Source organism: Hakea prostrata, chromosome 1, assembly GCF_041222555.1.
Source record: "Hakea prostrata isolate BN-2017 chromosome 1, UWA_Hpros_2, whole genome shotgun sequence".
Lineage (NCBI taxonomy): Eukaryota > Viridiplantae > Streptophyta > Magnoliopsida > Proteales > Proteaceae > Hakea > Hakea prostrata.
The window spans coordinates 31541633-31563951 of record NC_142600.1 but is presented as its reverse complement, the minus strand read 5'-3'; the positions used below and the strand labels follow the sequence as shown (position 1 = coordinate 31563951).

Here is a 22319-nt window from a genome sequence, read left to right as displayed (position 1 = left end):
CTTAAGCGACCGCCCGGGTCTGTTTTCGGGGTTTTGCCCTATTTTGCCCCCTGTTCGTTATAAATAGCATCCCTCGCCCTATTAACGCATTATTATGTTCGGGATTGCTATTTTGGGCGATTAGGTGGCTATGGAAACGTACGGGATTCAGGTCTGAAGTGTTGTTAATCATATGAAACCTTTTCTCTTCTATTCTTGGTGATTCTGATTAAGGTAATGAATCTCCATCTGCAATTCTCTTCTTTTTAACCTCTGATTGATATGAACCCATCCCCTTTTTGTTAGTGGTTACCCATTTGATTTGTTGTACTCCCTTTCCAATGTTCTTGATGAGATCCTGTCCAGAAACGAATCCCTGCATTTGTTAATGGATAAATCCAGTCAAGGGGAGAGTTTCTGGGTAATCCATTTATGGTATTTGTTAGGTTTCTTATCACCTAGTGTCTCTTGGAGTGTTAGATTCGAGACTTTGGCCATGATCACTCGAAATCCTGATTGAAAACGGATGATCAGAAGCCTGAGTTTCGGATTTGAAACTCTCTGTTTTTGGGGCGGTCACTAGTGGCGGTCGCTCAACTTAAGCGACCGGCTCAAGCGACCGGCCGGTTTCCAGTAAGTTTGATTTTGGATTTGTTTTGACTCTTGACTCTTATATATTCTTGTAACCCTATGCCTAGGTGTTCTCTGTTTCAAGTAAAAGTCTTATAATAGTTTCTGGAATTCAAGTTAGAGGAGTTTTACATAATTACAGGTAAGGACATGCATTCTTATTTATATGCAATTACATATACATGATGATTCTGTTGTTCTATTTATTATTCTTTGATCATGTAACTTGCTGTAATTGTATAAAGCATGTGAATCTTATTGTACACTTGTTGTTTGTGGTATTCCTTGATGTACTTCATCTTTCATGATATTGCACAACTGTTCATGGTATGATAAAGAGTGATTGTAGTGTAGTTGTGATGGAAGGGGTATTCCATTGGGATATCTTGGCTTGGGATATCAGAAGGCTGTGGAATGGGACACATGCCTGCTGATGTCTCCAGCACTATCATGATTACTTGATGACATACTTAAGAGTGTCTAGAATTGCATGGCTAGGTACCCCACATGCTATTACCCTTTCGGCAGGGGAATTGAAGCCGGGTGACCCGTGACAATGGTGACGTGACTATGTTTCATCCAACAGCGGTAACCAGTCCGTGCGGAGACTCAGTGGTCCACTATTGTTCATGTAATGGTAGGGTTGCATATGTTAGGGTTGGGCTCATGGACGTCCAAGGAGCGGATCGGGTGTGGCGAGGAGTCATGAGAGCATCCGCCCCAATAATATGTGGATGACCATAGGGTTAAGGAGTGGAGTCCAACAGAGGTAGCCAGTCCGTGAGGATTCACACTCCTAGGTTGCGAAGGATACTGAACTGAGTTGGTTGGTGCCATAGGGGAAGTATCTGGACTTCATATAGTATGTTACCATTATGACTTGCATTGGATTAGAAACCCCGACATGCACCAGTACTCATTGCCAATGGTCGTGGTGAGAGAGTGTTGACTTAACCCCCAGCCATGGTTTGAGAGCCAGGTGTGGACTTACCCCTTTGCCCAGGATCCCTACAGAGGTAACCAGTCCTTGCCGGATCAGAGTGATGAGACTTACCCAAAGGAGGGCTGGTGTATATCTTAAAGCATGTTAGCTTATAGAGACTTGCATAGTTAGATCTTAGTAGCATTCATATTTCTGCATACCATCCATATCATTTCATCTGTGCATTCGTGGATTGTATTGACATATATATGAGAATTGCTTGTTCCTTACTGAGTTCGTTGGAACTCATTCCTTTCATTGTATGTATTATATAAACTGTACAGATGGTTGCCCAACATCGGAAGTTGGAGATGATTCGTATGAAAGAGCCTTCTCGTTTGAAGCTGATGTGACACAGATAGTGATACATGAACTTGCAGAGCATGAAGCCTCCTGAAGATGAAGATTATTTAGTTACTTATTTTGCTTCCGCTGAACTCGATATTACATTTGATTCTTGATTCTTTCCTTTGATTATTTCTTGGATATTTATTGGAGTATTTGGACTCCTGTAACCTTTTTATTAATTATTGCACTTTTCTTGCTCTTGATTATCTGTATTTGTATTTATTATTATTGATAGACTAAAACCATGGATCCTGTGACGGTTCACATCCGCGGGTTGTCGGGCGGGGTGTGACAGAGTACATACCTTCTGCTTAGTGCAATCACGAGCAAAATGACCAGGCTTTTGGCAGTTGAAGCAAATCAAAGGTGATTTCTTCTTGCTAGCACTAGTCCCCCTTGAATGCTTGGGGCCACTCTTGTTTCTGTTCCCACCTTGGTTACTTTACCTGGACCACTGAGGTTGAGCTTTCTCCTTCTTGTGCTTGAAGCCTACACCCTTACTAGTGCTCGCTTCAGCGGCAAGTACTTCAGTGTGAGGGGCATTAGCCAACATCTAATCCTCCTCTAGCTCATGGTGCTTGGCAGCTTGATCAAAAGTCTTGACCTCATCAACATGAGTAAAAGAGATCTTCATATGCTTCTAAGTCTTAAGCAATGACCTGATGACTGCAATGACTTGCTCCTCATCAGTCTTTTGGCGCCCACATGCACTCAACTCACTCATCATGTTGGACATGATGGTTATATGCTGCCTCATGGTGTGACCCTAGCACACCTTATAACCATCAAAAGTGAATCTGAGCTAGTGGCCTCTTGTGGTGGAAGTCCCTTCATATTGGAACTTCAAAGCCCCCACAAAGACTTTGCAGTCCTATGCTTCTCAAACCGAAGCATTAGGTCATCCCTCATTAAGCTTAGGATAGTAATCCTAGCTTCCCGATCTTTCCTCTTCCATGCATTGTAATGCTCAAGGTCCCTGCGATGCTGTGCAGTGGTACTTTCCTCAGGTGGGGACATGGTCTAGTTTATGGTTTCCAGCATGTCCTGCTCTTCCAGGAGATACTCCACCTTTTGGTGCTAGAGGTCATAATTCCTCTCATTTAGTTTATCTACTTTCGTGAGGTCAGCAAAGATGCTTTTGGTAGCAGCCATTAAACTAGAGACAATATATACAAGGATGAGTTCAACTATTCTAGCATAAAACACAACACAAGCAACAACAAATCACACTAGCATAATCAACTTATGGGATTAACATTTAAACCTAAAGAGATGCTAACAAACATTCAATCAAATTCTCATGCAAACCCACATAGACTTATACACTAGTTTCATTCTATGCTAGAAACATGATTAAAACACCCATAATCAAAATACTTTTAATAAAATAAAACATCAATTCATGTTTATGCAATGAGGTGGTTTACACATAACGCTTCTAACTCACTAGCTCCCACTAGGCCCTCAATGCCCAAACATCACACAGATTGTCGAGCCATAGGTGTCCAGTCACATTTTGAACTAGACAGACCAAAACAAAAAAACAATCCATCTCTCAGACGGACTTCTGTCTCCCAAACGGAAGATCCATCTGGTCCTCTATGACCAAACGGGCTTCTTTTCCCTTGAACAAATTTCAGTTCCAAGAACGAAAAAAAATGATTTTCTCCAAAAATTTCCCAAAAAAACACATGAAAAAAATCCAGCAATCATTAAACAAAAGTGCATTCTCATGGATTATCAATTCATGCAGTTTTTTACAAAAGGGAAATCACAAGGATCCTCCCACTTGGATCCGAACCCAAAAATCAGGGTTTCTTAAAACCCTCTCAATTTTCCCCTGGGTTTCCTAATTAAACCTTGGATTCTCTGTGGGTTTCCTTAAACCCTTGATCCTCCCATTGGATCCATTCAAGAAAGCACAAACAATAAAGAGGAACTGAGAATCGTGGGAACCATGGCTCTGATGCCAATGTAGGTAATATTCTATGTCTCTATACTCGAAATAGAAGGGAGAAAGATCCTTACCTGGATTCACTTTCCCAAATATAGAATATCTGCAGCGGAAGTAATATGAATCCATGTCCTCGTTCCTCCACAATCCCGTCACCGGTTTGATTTCACAATCTCTAGGAAAGGGAATAAATTCCACAACCCAGATGCAGTGTGGAAGGATGGTATAATGATCTAAAGCAGGGAGAAGAAACTACCAAAGAATAACTCCTTCCTACGTGTTCTTGGATAGAGGGAGAGAGAGATTGAGTGGGCTGCCTTTCGCTAGAAATCTCACGTAATGCAATCACACTCACATCTTATGCGGTGGTTACCAAAATATATAACCCTATATTTTGTAACTGCCCTAAAAATGATTTTCTAGTTTTGTCCTTGGGCATATAATTATATTAATAATTAATAAACCCTAACAAGTTCATTAACAGTTAATAGGTCATTCTGATGGTGAACAGAACTCCAGCAAATTAAATTAACCGAATCAAACAAATGCACCATGAGAACTAGCTCTTTAACAAAAGAGAACTGAGAACCACATAAATTGAAGTTTAAAACAGCAAGAAAATTAATGACCTGAATAAGAGAAATCAGCCAACAAGTGTATCAAATTTATCTAACCTTTCTCAGTCTCCTCCTTGAAATCTTTCTCCGGCTCCTTTTGAAATCCGTTGCTTTAGCAGATTCTCAGACTCCATCCAATGCAGAATGTTGAACTGGTTAAAGCAATACAAACTAAAAGAATTACATAAAATCGATTTTTCAAAGAGAAATACGTGTTTTCTAACAATCGAAGATAAGAAAGTACTAAGAGGTACCTTCTTCATTTTTCATCCGAAACAACCTTGCTTGTCTGGCACTTTGTTCAAATTTGTTCTTCTTTTTCAATCACAGTCCAAACCTGGATAGCAAGGACTCAAGCCCTAATGACCAAAATAATAAGATGATCATCTGTTGTCCTTCGATTCCAAACCTAAACAGTAGAGCTAAAAGTCCTAAGTAGCTGTTGTTCTTTGAGAACCTTAACACCAAATAGTAAGGACAAGAACCCCATCGCTGGAGGGAACAAAACAAAAAAAGGAGTTGCAGAGAATACAGATCTAACCTCATTTTTGAGATATAGAAACAAAGGCTAGTTGGCGGAAGATCTAACCTCATTTTTAAGCTAGAGAAACAGAGGCGAGCAATCAAGAGCGAGAGAGAGAAACAACGTGCAAGGTGAGAGAGATTTTTTTGTTTCACCGAAAACCCCTTTTCTTGTAGGGTTTCTTCCAAAGCTAACAAACAAGATGGGCTGATTCCTCACCTCCTTAGGCACCTGAAATTTTGGGAGCTTTATTCCAGTTCACTTCACCCTCTAATGTTGTTGATGGAGATGTCATAGGTGAGTTACCGAAAAAGAAACCACCATGGCTTTTGGGGTTTTTTCCATTAGGCTGCATTTGTTTGCAAAGGTTGGGTGGGATAAAAAAACATGTGGGCCCCATCTGTAGTGGGGTGAGGGAGAAGGAAAGGAAAGGAAAGTGTGAAAAAGTGTTAATTGTGGGTCCCACATTTTACTTCTCCACAATTTTCTACAAAGTTCCATGTATTTTGTGGGGTCTTGAAAAGGCTTGGGGTGGGAAAGTTGGGTTGCCACCTCACTAGACAAGTCTTTAACTTTCCCACCCCAAGCAACCAAACAATGTATACTTTTAAGATTTAAAGGAAAAGTAGGAAAAATTTGTTTTTTTCAAGAATTTTCCCACCCCCACCTTTATTCCAGCAATCAAACGCAGCCTTAAGGAAAATCAAAGAGGGAGAATTTCAAAGCGGGAGAGGTTTTGCATTTTTGGGGTTAAAACATAAAACTTAGAACACCAATTTTCCACAATGCTCCTCATAAACCTTCGCCGCAATTACTCAAATTTTCTCATATACCATGATGGTTACCCAAAAATGTTGCCGAAAGTACACGTATTTTGCCACATTTTCCATAAATATCGCTAAAAATATTATTTTTTTCCTGCAATTTTAAAAAACTGTTGCTGAAAATATGTTGCCGAAAATACCCACATTTCCCAATTTATTCCAATGGTTACACAAAAAATGTCACCGAATATCATTTTTGGCAACAGTTTTTTGATCCATCAAGAAAAAATTGTCGCCTAAAATCCCTTTTCTTGTAGTGGTTCAGGTCAGTTCAATGCTGCTTCAATAGCTGAGTTTCAAGCTAGGTGGATTAGTGTGAATTGGTGGCTTTACCTTCCTCAGGGAGGAGGTTTACTTGCTTCTGATCACTCTCCAATTTTGGTGTGTTACAAGGACAGGGGAGAGGCCAACAAACATCCGGTTCTAGTTTCTAAATTTTTGGGTAGACGATCAATCTTTTCTTCCTCCTGTTAGTGCAGCGTGGGGACTCATTTCTTAGTTTCTATTGGAAGCTAAAAGATCTAAAAGAAGTGTTGAAGGAATGCTCCCAAATTACCTTCCTACAGTGGTGGAGGCTCAAAGGAAGCTTGCTACTATTTAGGAGGAAACTGGGTGGCATGGCATGAATGATGTGTTTTTCTCCAGGGAAGCGAATGCCAAAAATAGAGCTCCTCAAAGTGTCTAACCAACATGAGAAATTATGGAGGCAAAAAGTTCAAGTTCACTGGATTCCTCAAGGTGATAGGAAGGAAAAAAAAATCACTAGCTTCAGTGTCAACTATCAAGATTAAGAGAGCTAAGACAAATTCGATCCTTAAGAAAGGAGGATGGTGCTTCTGCTACAAATTAGTTACCTCTAGCTGAATAAGTGTCTTCTATTTATGAAAATTTCCATAAGAAAGTGGTGGGAGTGGATTATCCAGAACTATTAGATGTCATCCCTTATTTGTTGACTAATTAGGATAGCTTGTTGCCTGATGCTCTCCCTTCTAAGGAGGAAGTGAAGCAAGCAGTGGGATCTAGACCAAAGAGTTCCCCATGTCCTTATGAATTTTCAGGATTGTTATCTAGGAGTTGTTGGGATATTATTGGGGAGGACTGTTTTTTAGTAGTGCTATATTTTCTTGCCTCTAGTTGTCTCCGAAAAGGGATCAATAATAGCCTTATCACTTTGATTCCTAAGGTGGAGAGGGCAAGAACTTTGGATAAGTTCTGCCACATTTGTATGGCAAACTTCATATGCAATATCTGGACAAAAATAATGGTCACTTGCCTATCTACATAGCTGCCCAAGTTAATTTCTGAAAAACAGGGTGAATTTCAGAAAGGGATAGTGATTTTTGAAAATAACTACATATATTGCTTATGAATTGACACAATTGTTAAACTTATCTATTAAAGGGCATGTGATGGGTTTGAAAATTGATGTGCATAATGCCTATGACACTCTTTCTTGAGATTTCTTGTTTGCTGTCTTGGAAAGATTTGGGTTTTCTATGTGATGGATTAGGTGGATCAGGCCAGATATATTTATGTCAACCAGAATATCGGTTCTCTTGAATGGTGGTCCTATGGGCTTCTTTAGGGTGGAAAGGGGATTGCGTCAAGGAGATTGCATCTCTCCTATGCTACTTATTTTGGCGGTGGAGGTTCTTTATAGGAATGCAAAAGACATTCATGGTGATGAGAGGACATTTGAAGGCTTGGCCAAGGCCTAGTGAGTTGTCCCTTCCTTTTTATTATTTACTGATGACATTTTTATTTTTTCTAATGCATCCATAAAGTTTGTAAAATTTTTGAAGACTTTCCTTGCAAAGTATCAACTTTTTGCAGGACAATACATAAACATGGAAAAAGCGAAATTTTCTTCGGGAATCTTGCTTAGAGTAGACAAAGCCATGTGAAGGAGGCACTGTAAATTGAGGCTGCTTCTTTGCTGACTAGTTAATTGGGAGCGGAGCTTTGTATAGGGAGAATGACAAGGGACAGATTCCTACCTGTCATGGACTGTATCAAACCTTATTTGCAATGATGGAAAGGTTGTTTATTGTCCCAGGTAGCAAGAGTAGAATTGGCGAAGTCGGTTATTTCCAATATGCAAATCCACTCATTCTCAGTGTACTGGTGGCAATCTTCAATGATTTCTTAGGTAGAGCAATGGTCGCAAAACTTTATGGTTAGGGATGATTGATCAACGCAAATTGGTGACAGTTAAATGGTTGCACATATGTCGCCCAAAGGAGAGGGATGCCTTGGCTTGAGGAGATTGAGGGATGTTAATTTTGTCTTGCTTATGTAAACTAGCTTGGAAGGTGAAAGATGATTCATTGATGGCATCTATCTTGATAGCCAGGTTCATGTCAAAGGACGGTTCATGAAAAAGAGTTAAATGTGCACTCTTCTATACTTCCTAATCTTAAAAGGGTTTGGGGGATTATTAGTCTCAAGAAAGGTGAACTATAGGCAATGGAGAGTGTAAAATTCTGAACAGATAGGTGGTTGGGGCCATTTTCTATTCTAGAGAGTACTACTCAGTTGGGGCTAAATATGTTTTAGAATTTTTCCCATACAATTACTAATTTTATATATGACGGAGAGTGGGTGTTTCCTTGTTCTTGGTCAAACACACTTAGGTTTGTTTCAAAGGATGCATAGTCTATTGTTCTAGGTGTATCAAGTGTGAAAGATACTCGCCATTTGAGGTTGAAAATGGATCGTGCTTTTTCTAGAAATCAACTTGGAATTGTGTTCGAAGAAGTATGGAAGGGAGGACTTGCATAGGGTTGTTTGGGGTCTGCATCTACTGCCTACGCAGTGTGCTTTTTGGGTGGAAAATGACTGTAGGGAGGCTCCCTACTGACTCACATGTATAGTGACGTGGAATTTCTATGGCTTCCAAATGTGGACTCTGAGGGCTGTGGAAAGCATGGATCATATCTTTGTTGAGTGCGAGTTCATGTGTTTGTTGTCTAGTAGACTTGTAAACAGTCCTTAGAGGATGTTTGGGATTCATGGAGAAGGAAGAGTCACATCACAGCCTTTGGGGGTTTGTGGATGAAAGGGTTTGTGCTCATTCCTTATTATACTTGGCTGAAGCACAATACCAAGAGATATGATACAAGGGATCATGGGAGTTCAAAGTTGTTTTAAGGGAGTTGTAGGAGGAGACTTATAAGGTAGAGGAGGTGGTAAGTGCTCTTGATGGTCAAGTGGTTTAACATTTGGCTTTGAAGGTGCGGCTCAAAACTAGGATATGCTTGGAAGTTTTTTTTTGGCGGGGGGGGGGGGGTTGGGGGGCTGATTCATGATTCAGAGGCTAGGGTAAGATCCTCCTTTCATTGGTACTTGGGTGTTAAAACCAGTATGCGAGCTGAGTTTATTGAACTTATGTAAGGGCTTGCTACTGCTCGTGATTTAAGTGCGAGGAAACTTTGGATAGATACGGAGCCCTTGACGGTTTTGATGGCTAAGAGGACTCTTCGCATCCCATGGTTTGTTGTGTTGCAGCAATGGTATGGTGTGAAGGATTTTTAGAGCGCATTGATTGAAGGATTTCCCACTATTTCAGTGAAGCAAATCTAATTGTAGATTTTCTCGTAGAATTTGTAGCAAAGGATCAAACTTTTACCCCAATGGGGGACTGGCCTGACCATATCTAAAGGAAGTTGTAGTGGGATGCCATGCAACTTCCAAGGTTTAGGTTTAGTTAACGATGTGTCATGTTGATTTTCTTTCATGCTTTATCTTAGATAAAGGAACCAGTGAGGTTGGGTGTACTTGGGACACCTACTGTTACAGGGTTTAGTGGAGGTTCTTTTTTTTTTTTTTTTGGTCAAAAGTTCAACCTTTCATTCATAAAATTGAATGGTGGAGGTTCTTGAGTGTGTAAGTTTCCTTTCTAATTATTAATGAAGTCTTTGATCCTTTTAGTGAAAAGAAGAAAAAAAATGATACTACCTTATCAACAATAAGAAGTCAAATTACTAGTATACCCTACTTTTTTGCATGGTAATGAAGCAATCATATTGCCCTGGCTAGGAGGGCCCTGTCGTTGCCAAGTGCAAGCATTTGGCTTGTTATGCTCCCTGGATGGTGTGGTTGCTCCCATTTGGGTGTTTCTCTTGGTAGTCTGGAAATAAAAGCTTTATGTAACCCAGGAAATTAAAAAAAAAAAAAAAAAGAAAAGGTATGGGTCTTTATTTTTATTTTTTGGTAGAAGCCTAAGTTTGGATGTCAATATACGTTGAATGCACAATCATTCGCATTATTTCTCCTTTGATTTATTTATGTACATTTTTGGGTATTCACACAAGATTACAATCCCCCTCACAAGGGCATTCGGTGATTTTTACCATCATGTACATTTTAATAGGTTAAAGAGATATTTAGTTTCTCAGTAGAAAATACATTTGATTAATGAGAAATACTTGAAATCACCACACAAAAAATAATAATAAAAAAATAATAAAAAAATAAAAAATAAAAAATAAAAAAAGGAGAAAAGGAACAATGATAAAGGCCATATGAGGCAGTGACTATAAAAGCAAGATTCGTGTTACCTTCATAAGTTCCAAACACTACCATCAAAATGTCAATGTTGTGTTGTGGGCTTAATTAACACTGGTCCATTATTTAGGGCTTATATTCATTCAGGGTATTTAGTCAGGGGAATTACTGACCTTACCATTGTGAGAGTGGTTAATGTTAGGGTTTTATATTATAAATAACTTCTTGGGTTCCCGTAGTTGTCACACATAATATTAGGGTTTGAAGTTGTTTCCACACACACCCAAACGAAGGATTCCTAAGAGTGAAAGGCTTCGGAAGATTCAAGGAAGGAAGAGAAGGTGAACCTCCAACAAGAACACTAGAGGTATTTATCCATCTACACTTTCGTTGATTATATTCAAAATACATGCTTTAATTATTATAGTAATAATATAGATCATCATAGATCTAACAATTGGCATCAGAGCCATTTTCTACAATAATCAAGGTTATGAATTCTTGGTTTTTATCGTTTGATTAGCTAGGTGTTCTATTGATTTATTTTGGATTTGATCCAATGGGAGAATCCAGGGTTTAATTGGAACCTTGGATCACGATTTGATTTATTATTGGGATCCAAATGGGAAGATTGTAATAATAAGCATGAATTGTTAATTCATGAAAGTTTTTATTTTTTTTAATATGTTTCTTGGATCTTTCATGAAATTTTATGATATGGGATGATGAGATCTTGAATCCTTTCCTTGTGGGCATTTTTGGGTTAAGTTTTTGCAAAAAATGGATTTCTTTTTCGTCTAGACGAAGCATCGTCTAATACGAGACGGACGTCCGTTTGGTCATTGAAATTCCCGTCTCCTCTGGTAAAAATAGACCAGATGGACATCCATCTAATCACAGATGACTAGATGGATATCCTGTCTAATCACAAAAAAAACTTCTGCATATTGTTTACATTGTATATGCATAGTTTTTTCTCATTTAAAAAAATTTCACTATATATGACTGCAAATAGGATTACATAATATTATGATAAAATTATATGGAACCCACCAAAGTGGTAAAATATAATTTTTATCTTGATATTTTGTGATCCAAGGTATATAAATTACTGCAGAAAATTATGGTGTTCACCCAAAGGTTTCATCATCAAAGTATGATAATATACATGAAGGAATATGATGACTTAGAAGTACCATTAACCCAAAGGTGATGGCACCTTCAAAGTCAAATATTCTACAGTAATTACAAATTGTAAGAGAACTAGTGCATTCTTAACCTAAAGGTTGAAATGTAGTAATAGTAGGTAACTCTTACTAGTTTGATGGTAATTTTTCTTTCTTTGGCAATGTATATTTTTGTCATTATTCTTAAATGCATGCCTAAGATTGAGGTTTTGATAATCTATATATATCATTTATAATACCATCAAGATGTCTTCCGTTTTCTCCGACATCCCAAAACTCACTGGAGATAATTTCGAAAGGTGGGAAGAGGATTTAGAAGTCTACTTGTGTTTAAGAGAATGAGATATATGCCTCACAGAACCTAAGCCTATTGAAGCTGAAAATCCCACTCCAACACAGAAGACAAACTGAACACATGGAACAAGACAAATAAAAAGGAACTAACAATAATTAAGTCAATTATCCTAGGAAGTACTAAGAACAGTGTAAGGCAATAGGAAATTGCCAAAAAATATTTAGAAGCCATAGGGGCCAAATTTGACTCTTCCAAGAAAGCTCAATCGGGAGATTTGATTTCTACTCTCACCACTACCATGTTCACTGGGGAAGGTAATGTTAGAAATCATATTCTAGGTTTATATCTATGGGCAATCAGATCAAGATCCTAGGAATAAATTTCAATGATTTTCTGGTGAACATCATCTTGGATTCTCTCCATCAACCTTATAATCATCTAAAAATCCACCTATAATGTCTTGTCTGATCACAAATAGAATTTGGATCAAGTGGTTACTATAGTAACTTAAGAGCAGAATAATCTTAATAGGAACAAGGTAGAAACTACCAATCTTGTCTACAAGAAGGATCTTTCCACTAAGACCAACAATAAGTTTTCAACTCAAAGGGAAAGGATTTTAACAAAGGGAAGGATTTCAAGGGAGAAAACTTCCAAAAAGAGGATAATAAGTTCACTTGTCATTGGTGTAAGAAACCAAGTCATTTCAAGAAGGATTGTTTTAAGAGGAAGGCTTATCTAGAGAAGGGAAAATCTTGTATGAATTTTTCACTAGTGTATTTTTGAATCTTGCTTAATAGATGTTCCCATAAACTCATGGTGGTTGGATTCTGGTTCTTCAATTCACATCACTCATTTCTTGCAGGGGTTACTAAGAAGGTGGAGACCCAGCAAGGATGAAGTGAACGTGTTTGTGGGAAATGGAGAGCAAGTAGCAGTTGAAGCCATTGGAGATATTATGATAGTTTTGAATTCTGCAAAATTTATCATATTGAAAAATATAGTTTGCATTCCCACTATGAGAAAGAATCTTATTTTTGTAGCCAAATTGGCTCAAGATGGTTTTTCTATCAATTTTAACGGCAATGGATTTTCTATTTTTAAAAATTCAGTAGTTTATGATTTTGGCTATTTAATTTATAATATGTATAGACTTGATTGCGAAAAATCTTGGGTGATGAATGTTGGAATCAAGAGAATGCTAGATAATTGGAATTCGACAACTCTTTGGCATAAATGGTTAGGCCGCATTTCAATGAAGAATTGACAGATTAGTGAAATAAGGGATACTAGACATTCTTGATACAAATGAATTGGGAGTTTGCATTGACTGCACCAAGGGTAAGATGACCATTAGTAGAAAGAAATAAGCCACTCATAGAACAACAATGTTGGATATGATTCACACTGATATTTGTGGTCCTTTTCCTGTACCCACTCTAAACGACAAGCAATATTTCCTGGCTTTTATAAATGATTGGTCAAGATATGCATATATTTACCTTCTTTTAGGAAAGTCTAGTGTTTTGGACTCTTTTAAAAATTTCAAGGATGAAGTAGATTGAACTCATTCCACTCGAAGGAAATTAAAGATGTCAGATCTGGTAGGGGTGGAGAATACTATGGAAGGAGTGGAAACACTAAACAACAACTAGGACCCTTCACCCTTTTTCTTCAAGAACATGGAATAATTTGTCAGTATTCCATGCCAAATTTTCTTCAACAAAATGGTGTTGTAGAAAGGAGAAATAGAACTCTGAAGGACATGGTTAGATCCATAATGAGCAATTTTGCATTACCAAAATCATTATGAGGTGAGGCACTCAAGACTGTTGCTTATGTTTTGAATAGGGTGCCAAGTAAAACAGTATGTAAGACTCCATAGGAACTCTGGATTGGAAAAAAGCCAAGCATCCGATACTTGTGAATTTGGGGTTATCAAGCAAAAAAGAAAATTTTTAATCCTCATCAGAAGGTCTAGGATCCAAGGATAGTGAGCTGCCATTTTGTAGGGTACCTAGATAGATCGAAAGGTTACAGATTCTACAACCCTGGTTCTGAAAGGAATATTATTGAAACCATCCGTGCTAAATTTTTCGAGTCCTGTAAAGATTCTTCTAATCCACTGAATCTTGTTTTTGATGAGCAAATCATTACCCCTACTTCAACCCCAATTGCATCTTTATTACCACCTCTTGAAGACATAACTTGTGAATCTCCTCCAACTATGGAAGAGAATCCTCTTGAGGCTGAGATAGCTGAAGAAGTGGAAGCAAATGCAAATGTTCCTGCAGCTCAACCACTTAGAAGATCCACTAGGACCCGCAAAACTTGATAAAGTTCAGATTATCTGGTCTATTTGAATGAATGCGAGTTTGATATAGGAGGAGGAGAAGAGGACCCACTTAATTTCTAACAGGTAATGAATCACTGTAAAACAGACAAATGGATGGAAGCAATGAAAGACGAATTGAAGTCCATTAGTCATAATGGTGTGTGAGATCTTGTAGAACTACCACAACATTGTAAACCTATAGCTTGCAAATGGGTGTTTAAGACCAAAACAGATTCACAGGGTAGGGTGGAGCGTTACAAGGCAAGGTTAGTAGCAAAGGGATTTACACAACAAGAAGGAGTTGACTACAACGAAACCTTCTCACCTATTTCTTCAAAAGATTCCTTTAGAGTCATCATGACCATTATCACCCATTGCAATTTGGAGTTGCACCAGATGGATGTGAAAATAGCTTTTTTGAATGGTGACCTTACAGAGCAAGTTTTTATGAAGCAACTAGTAGGTTCTTAGGAGAAGGGTAAAGAACATCTAGTCTGCAAGTTGAGAAAGTCTCTCTATGGCTTAAAACAAGCTTCTAGACAATGGTAGCTGAAATTTGATCAAGCAAATGGCATCTTTTTGTTTCATAGAGAACCCCATTGATCAATGTATCTACCTAAAAATCAATAGGGACAATTTTATTATTTTGGTGCTATATGTGGATGATATCCTTCTAGCAAGTAATAGCACAAACTTACTTTATGAAACCAAGAAATTCCTGTTAGAGAATTTTGAAATGGAAGACATGGGTGAAGCAAAGTATGTCCTTAGTATTGAGATCAGTCGAGACAGGAGTCGAGGACTTCTTAGACTGTCTCAACAGACTTATATTGACAAGGCTCTTAAAAGGTTTAGTATGTCAAAATGCTTAGGAAGTGATACACCCATCAGCAAAGGGGACAAGCTAAATAAGGCTCAATGTCCAAAGAATGACTTGGAAAGGATACAGATGAATGACAAACCCTATGCTTCTACAGTAAGGAACTTGATGTATGCACAAGTATGTACTCGTCTAGATTTGCTTTTGCAGTTAGGGTACTTGGAAGGTTTCAGTCTAATGCTGGTGTGGCTCACTGGACTGCAACAAAAAAGGTCATGAGGTATTTTTAGAGAACAAAAGACTTCTAGCTTATTTACAGTGCTAGTGAGAAGCTAGAGGTGACAACATATTTTGACTCAGATTTTTTTGGTTGCACTGATGATCTAAAGTCCACTTCAGGATATATTTTTATGATGGGAGGTGGAGGAATGCAAAACAAACTATACTAGCATCTTCCACCATGTAAGCAGAGTTTGTGGCACTTTATGAGGTAACCAAGCAGGCTATGGGGCTCAGAAATTTGATTACTGAGCTCAAGGTAGTTGATTCGATTTCAAGGCCTTTTAAAAATGTGGTGTGACAAAAATTCTACTGTGTTCTTTTCAAAAAACAATAAGAGATCTGGGAACTCTAAGCACATTGATATCAAGTATTTACTTATGAGGGAAAATGTCATTGCCAAGGAAATTGATATTCAACATATCCCTGCTAATAAAATGTAGGCATATCCACTTACTAAGGCACTTTCAGGTGGGAATTTTTATAAGAATCGGGTTTCAGTATGGGTGTCCTAGAATATTTTGATACTTTCATTTAATGGGAGTTATTATTTGTTTTTATTCAACATTTTTTACTTCATTATGAAATTTATTCATAAATAAGATGGTTATTTTGTTTTCATCTTGTGTCAATAATTAAGGTTCTGATAACAATAGTGGTATTTAGCCTAAATCCTAGATAGCAATGTTGCCACAGGCAGTTATGCCAATAGGTGGGTTTGCCACAGGCAGTCATGCCAATAGGCGGTTTTTGCTAAAGTTAGATATTAACGTTAGATTGATTATGGAGGTTTGCCAAATTATAATTAATATCTGAATATTCCACCTGTGAGATAATTCGAGGTAAGCTTTATTGATTAGAAAATGACCCACAAGAGAGAATGCTTTTGTGATCGCATAAGGTTTTGCATTCTTTAACTCTTGTATGCACCCAAGGGTTTATATTAACAAGTTGTTAATGACTGTAATGGCAGATAGTTGTGTTCCTTATATTGATTTATATTGAGGAGCATCTCCTATTATCGTTCACATTAATTGTTTGTTGGTTGAATCAAGTTTTCTGATCGATGAAGAAGTATGGGAGTTGTGGCCAAATGCCTAAGTAAAGGTACCCGTGTTTGTGTAGCCCAAGTGGGAGATTGTTGGGTTGTGAGCTTAACTAACACTGGTCCATTATTTAGAGCCCATATTCATTCAGGGTATTTAATCAAGGGTATTACTGACCTTACCATTGTGAGAGTGGTTAAATATAAGGTTTTATATTATAAATAACTTCTTGGGTCCCATAGCCGTCACACATAATATTTGGGTTTGAGGTTGTTTCCACACAAATCCAAACAAAGGATTCCAAAGAGTGAAAGGCTTCAGAAGATTCAAGGAAGGAAGAGAAAGTGAACCTACAACAAGAACAATAGTGGTATTTATCCATCTACACTTTCGTTGATTATATTCATAACACATGCTTTAATTAATATAGGAACAATATATATTATGATGGATCCAACAGTCAAACCATGACATCATTTAATAGGGACAGTTTATTCAATGGATAGGTTGGACTAGCAAAGACAAGATAGTAGTTTTGGTTTCGCGATCTTGAACCCCAAAGCCATCTCCATGTTGGTAAATAAAATGAGCCACTCGTGCAATGTTGTAGGTAAAGTTCAGAAATGCAGAAGGCAAATGAGATGAATGGGTGATGCATTTCTCATTCATTCTCTTCCATGACTCATTTATCATGCCTTTTATGTGCTCTCGAGCTATCTCCTCTGAAACTTGTGCTTCCCTCATGTAACATAGGATTGATGATGGAGCGTCACCTCTCTCCAACTCCGCCTGAGAAAACACCAAATTTATCCAAACTACATAAATTACTAATAAAGGTCAGGGAAATCCTCCGACTTTTAAATCCACTCTAGTGAAAAGGAAAACTACTGCTATTGACTTCGGTAGGAAAGGTAATTACCGCTGAAGTCCCTAAATCATTGCAAAGCCGAATGATCAGGGATGGATGGTACGCAAAATCCTGATTGGTCTCCAGGAAACCTACAACTTGATTGCTCTTTTCATGAGCTAGGGCAAAATATCCATGAACAAGAAGAATTTCACCTGAGGATGAAATTCTTGCATTGTCTAGATACTCTCGTAGAGAAGGTGAATATCCACTACTGTACCACTTTGCTTCTAGCATTAATGCTTTACAGAAATCTATCCACTGCGTTTCAAGGTTATTACCAGTTAATTTTAATTAGAGAAGAACATGAGGAGATGGAAAATGGAAGCTAAAGAAACCAGAGAATTGATGTACTTACCACTTTCTTAAGATGAGTCATAATGTTCATCTTCTGGTCATTCTGAACGCCACTGCAGATTTCAATAGTCGTTCCATGAAGTGTGAGAAAACACATCTTCATATACTCTGGTAGGTGGTCAATTTTCTTCTCATCCCACCTGAAGGATGAAACTAGGTGGATAAATTGAGTAACATATGTTGACAATATTAAAAAAGGACATTGCCCATTACACTATTGTGTGAAAAATAATTTTTCAGCATGTAAAATATCTCGACCCGTTTCACAGGGCATAACCGTGGTTGGAAGACCATATTTTCAGTGTGGATCATCACCAAATGGGCATGGCTCTTGTTTAAAATTACAAGTTCTTCAAATTGGCTGATTTTGGACCCTAAACTGTCTGGAGGTCTTGTTTTGCTGTCTTGGGTATTTTTGAGTACATGGGCACTCTAGTCTTTTTCTTTGAAGTAAAGGTTGTCACCTGTTCTTATATGCAATCTCCAGAAGGGGTTGGAAAGGGTAGAAAACGTCGAGGATCTACTCTGTTCTTCTTCCTAATAGTAAAACACAATCTCTCCTTCTGTGGATATAGCCTTCAATAAGAGATCCAGGTAAATCTAGTCTTTTGTGTGTGTGGAGGCTTTTGTGTTATTTTTCTAACATACACGAGATTATCATTGCGATGGAGTCTAGTGAGGCTGGGAATTCAGTCTTACTCTTGTTTCTGGAGAACCTATGACGATTTGGACATAATGAAGCAACCGTCAATGTTGTGCTTCTCACGCTTACCTTTCCACTGCATCGGTGAAGTACTCTAATTCATCCATAGAGCCATAAATATCGTAAACATCATCAATTAAGATAATCAGATTGATTATTTTAGTCAGCCATTTTCTCAGATTCCCATATTGAGGCCCAAAAACTGACCCCACCGACCACAAGAAACACTCCACTAATCGATGCCTTGCAAAGCTCAACTTCTCAGCAAGGCCCTCCTCTTTCCACCACCTGCACAACAGTAGAGAAATTAGATTCATGTACTATATTTAAGATCATCACTGGCTCACTGGAGATAAGTTTATCAATGGCCTTTCATATATATTTCCCGCAGCTCTCCTTGATGGGTTGCTTGAACCATGTTGAAGTTCACTTTCGCAAGTTCCAGTAATTTAGAGTTTAAATGATTTTTGCTCTCATATGCATGAGTGTACCACCTGGCTTCTATCCATGGAACCCTACAGTGGGAAGGAACCTCCAGCGCATGGGCAATTTGTTGCGCAAGGTGTGGGTCATGATCAAAATTTCTTTTGATGATGAGATCCTTTAAAGTTCTGGTAGAGAAAGCTCTTGCCTTTTCCATCACGGTTTCACCCTCTATAGCAAGATGTGAAGCTTCATACAGGCTAAGCATTCCTTTAATGTCCAGAGAAAGGCTTGTCCTGAAATTATCAGTTTCATCCATGAAGCTGCTAAACTGATCTGCATCTCACAGAACAGGAGATAGGTCAAATGTGAATCTTATTTCTAGATGAAATGATCAATGGGGGAGGAGAGTATGGATAAACTATACCTTGTGACACAAAATAACCATGTTGCCTGAGAAGCCTGAAGCATAGAGCCGTAGAATGGATATCATCATCACTACTTAGTCTACCACCATTTCTTAGGAATGACATCAATTCATCCAATGCTTCTTTGATCTCCTTCTCGAAATGATACTGAAGACCTAACCTTTGGATGTCGTCGATCAAATCAAGCTGATCAGCCAGTGGGACCATCTCTTTATGTTTTACGAGCAAATGTTTCATATCTTCCTCCAGCTTCTTAACGCGCCTTTTGAAGGTTTCCTACTTGATAGAAGGAAATCTGTTAGATTAGACGACTCACTAGTGGGCGGTAAATGAATATTGAAATTCGCTTTCAAATTCGTATTCATATTCAATTAGGGGTATTCAAATCCATCCAATTATTAGATGCAAACATAGCAATACTCCAACTTCCCATCGATTATCATCCAATTACAATCTTTGATTATATTTTTTTATTTTTAGAAGATTTTTAATTTAAGATATGAGTTTTTTTTTTAATATTTTCTATTAAAACAAGAACAAAAGAAATTCAATAGTTATATAAGAAAATCAAACAAAAACCTAAAAAGAGTAAGAGTTAAGGAAAGAAAGTCATAAATTCTTAAATTTAAAATGGTAAAGATGTGAATCGATAGTTAAAAACCTATATTCAACCTATACTTACACTCATTTAGAATAATCTATATAAAAAAAGACAATTGAGAAAATAGAAAACAGAGTCTTAAAAATATAGCATATTTAACTGTTGTGGTCAACCTATATTTGATAGTTCAACAACTATTGGTTGGACGGTTCAACCACAATCGACCCCAAAACATCTGAACCAACCATACTTTGAGCTGTTCATAAACAAGATAACATATGAAACATACGCACTAAGCATAGCCAACCTCCTTAAAGATAGAGATAAGGATTCCGATCAAGTTGAATAGTTCGAATTGCTATCAGAGTCTAAATCAGACTCCACAACTACAATCCAAGTAATACTCTCTCAGCAGATAACATTCCAGCTCCTCTCCTCGGGGAGGTTAACAACAATTATAGAGTTTAAGTCAAACTCCATCATTGCACAGCTAAGGTAACTTACTAAGCTATAAATACCAACATCTTCCTCATTAACAGGTAGGCATTCTAGGGTCATTCTCTCTAGCATTGAGAGCTCTACAAGTTGTTTTTCTCTTCTAAAAGTTGTGCACTTCCACTAACTCGTTAGTCGGAAACATTCCTCGACCAATTAACCCGATTGAGCAAGTTTTTTGCAAGTTGTTCGCTTGTGCTGCCGAACAGGTTTTTGGAGCAACACTAACTAATTCATAAGGTTTCCATGTTTAGCAAAGTTATGACTTGAAAATACATATCAAATAACAAAAATATATTAAAAAAATAAACATACTCCACATAAGAACTTATTAAATTTTTCTCACCGAGAATTTGCTTTGAAGTGATTGCACAAATTCATAATCCCAAATGTTTGGTTTGTAACTGGCAGTTCTTCTCTTATTGGCACTATCATCATTAGCATGCTTGGGCATAGCTATGAGACCCTCCATGATGCCTTCTTTTGTGAAATGGGAAATGCAAGGACTTGCAAGCAAGTCTAGCTAGAAAGATCTCTCGGGAAGAAGTGTTTAGTTTAAAGAGGAGTAGAGTCCAATTGGTACCTATATATAGGAAAAAGGTGACAATGATGCAGCCTCTTCAGAGAATCCAAAATGTGACTCCATTATTTATGGAACAAGGGAATTTGGACTTATCTTTCACAGATCTGTGTGCATTTGTTTTAGTCGTGCAACCAAATAGCAACCCGAGCGATTGTCATATTAAGATTCACGTAAAAAATCAATTCATAAGAATCTGTCGTGATAAACTAAAGTCCAAGTGAAATAATTATGCCACAATATATTAGGTATTTATAGTTTTTTTTTTTCGGTTAAGTATTGAATGGACATGAAAGTGACTTTGATATTTATAAGATTTTTTAGAATTATGGTAGAGAAAGCTTTAGCCTTTTTCAGTATGATTTCACTCTTTATAGCAAAATGTAAAGCTTCTTACAAGTCAAGCATTTTTTAATTACTTGACAGAGGCTTGTCATCAAATTACCAGTTTCATTCATAAAATTGCTAACAAATTTGCATCTTGTCATATATGTGCGCTGATTTTTTTTCCTTGCCTGATTCTTTTCTTTTCTTTATTATTATTACATTATTTTATAAATAAACAACTTATATTAAACTTTCCAGAGTAACACTACTAGAGGATAATCAAGTAGAGTTTATTAAAAAAGGAGTTGGGGACAGCCATCAAATTGTAAAAAGGCAAATAGAACTTGACCTCTTGCTAACTAATCTGCAAAGATGTTACCAGTCCTATGAATGTAAATATTTATGCGAATTTGTGGTCATAAATAAAAGCCCAAATGAAATAATTATATGCCATAATATATTAGGTACTTATAGTTTTTTTTTTTTTTTTTTGGGAAGAAGTATTGAATGGACATGAAAGTGACTTTGATATTTATAAGATTTTTTAGAATTATGGTAAAGATTCCTACAAGTCAAGCATTTTTTAATTACTTGAGAAAGGCTAGTCATCAAATTATCAGTTTCATTCATAAAATTGTTAACAAATTTGCATCTTGTCATATATGTGCGCTGATTTTTTTTCCTCGCTTGATTCTTTTCTTTTTTTTATTATTATTTTATTAGTTTTGTTGCTGCACAATCCTGTTCGTCCCTTCAGCTGGATGAACCTGCAAGAATGAGGTCGACCGTGGAGGTCAAGTTTTCACCTCTGACGATCTAGTTAGGAATCCAATTGAGGAAGACAAGAAAATAATGAACAATAATAATTCGAATAGTGATGGTTCTATGCAGTGTACCTTTTTCTTGTGCTCCCTTATTTTTTTATAGGTTTTCTATGTATGAGTTTGTCTCGAACTAAAACATTACTTGGATTGCAATACGAACTTTAGTGATTGAGTCCTACTCAAATATGAGTTATTGAGTCCCAATCGAATACTTTGTCTTCGGTTATCAATCTACTAAGATTCACTTTGTTATCATGCCTTTACGCTTGTATAACCGACCTTGACTTGATCTGTTCGACCTGAGTGTATTCGACCTGATTAGACCTGGATTTATCCGAACTGGTCCGAC

At 37.5% G+C, this 22319-nt stretch overlaps 1 protein-coding gene across 1 annotated transcript; it reads right to left on the bottom strand.

Moving 5' to 3' along the window:
- Positions 1–16487: 16487 nt before the first annotated feature.
- On the bottom strand, positions 16488–20777 carry LOC149028741 (alpha-farnesene synthase-like). The gene is given in 7 exon segments (XM_089138857.1): positions 16488–17114; positions 17245–17493; positions 17591–17729; positions 18362–18580; positions 18640–19051; positions 19143–19419; positions 20586–20777. Coding segments are annotated over 7 exon segments (1716 nt in total). The 5' UTR covers positions 20712–20777; the 3' UTR covers positions 16488–16820.
- Positions 20778–22319: the final 1542 nt, after the last annotated feature.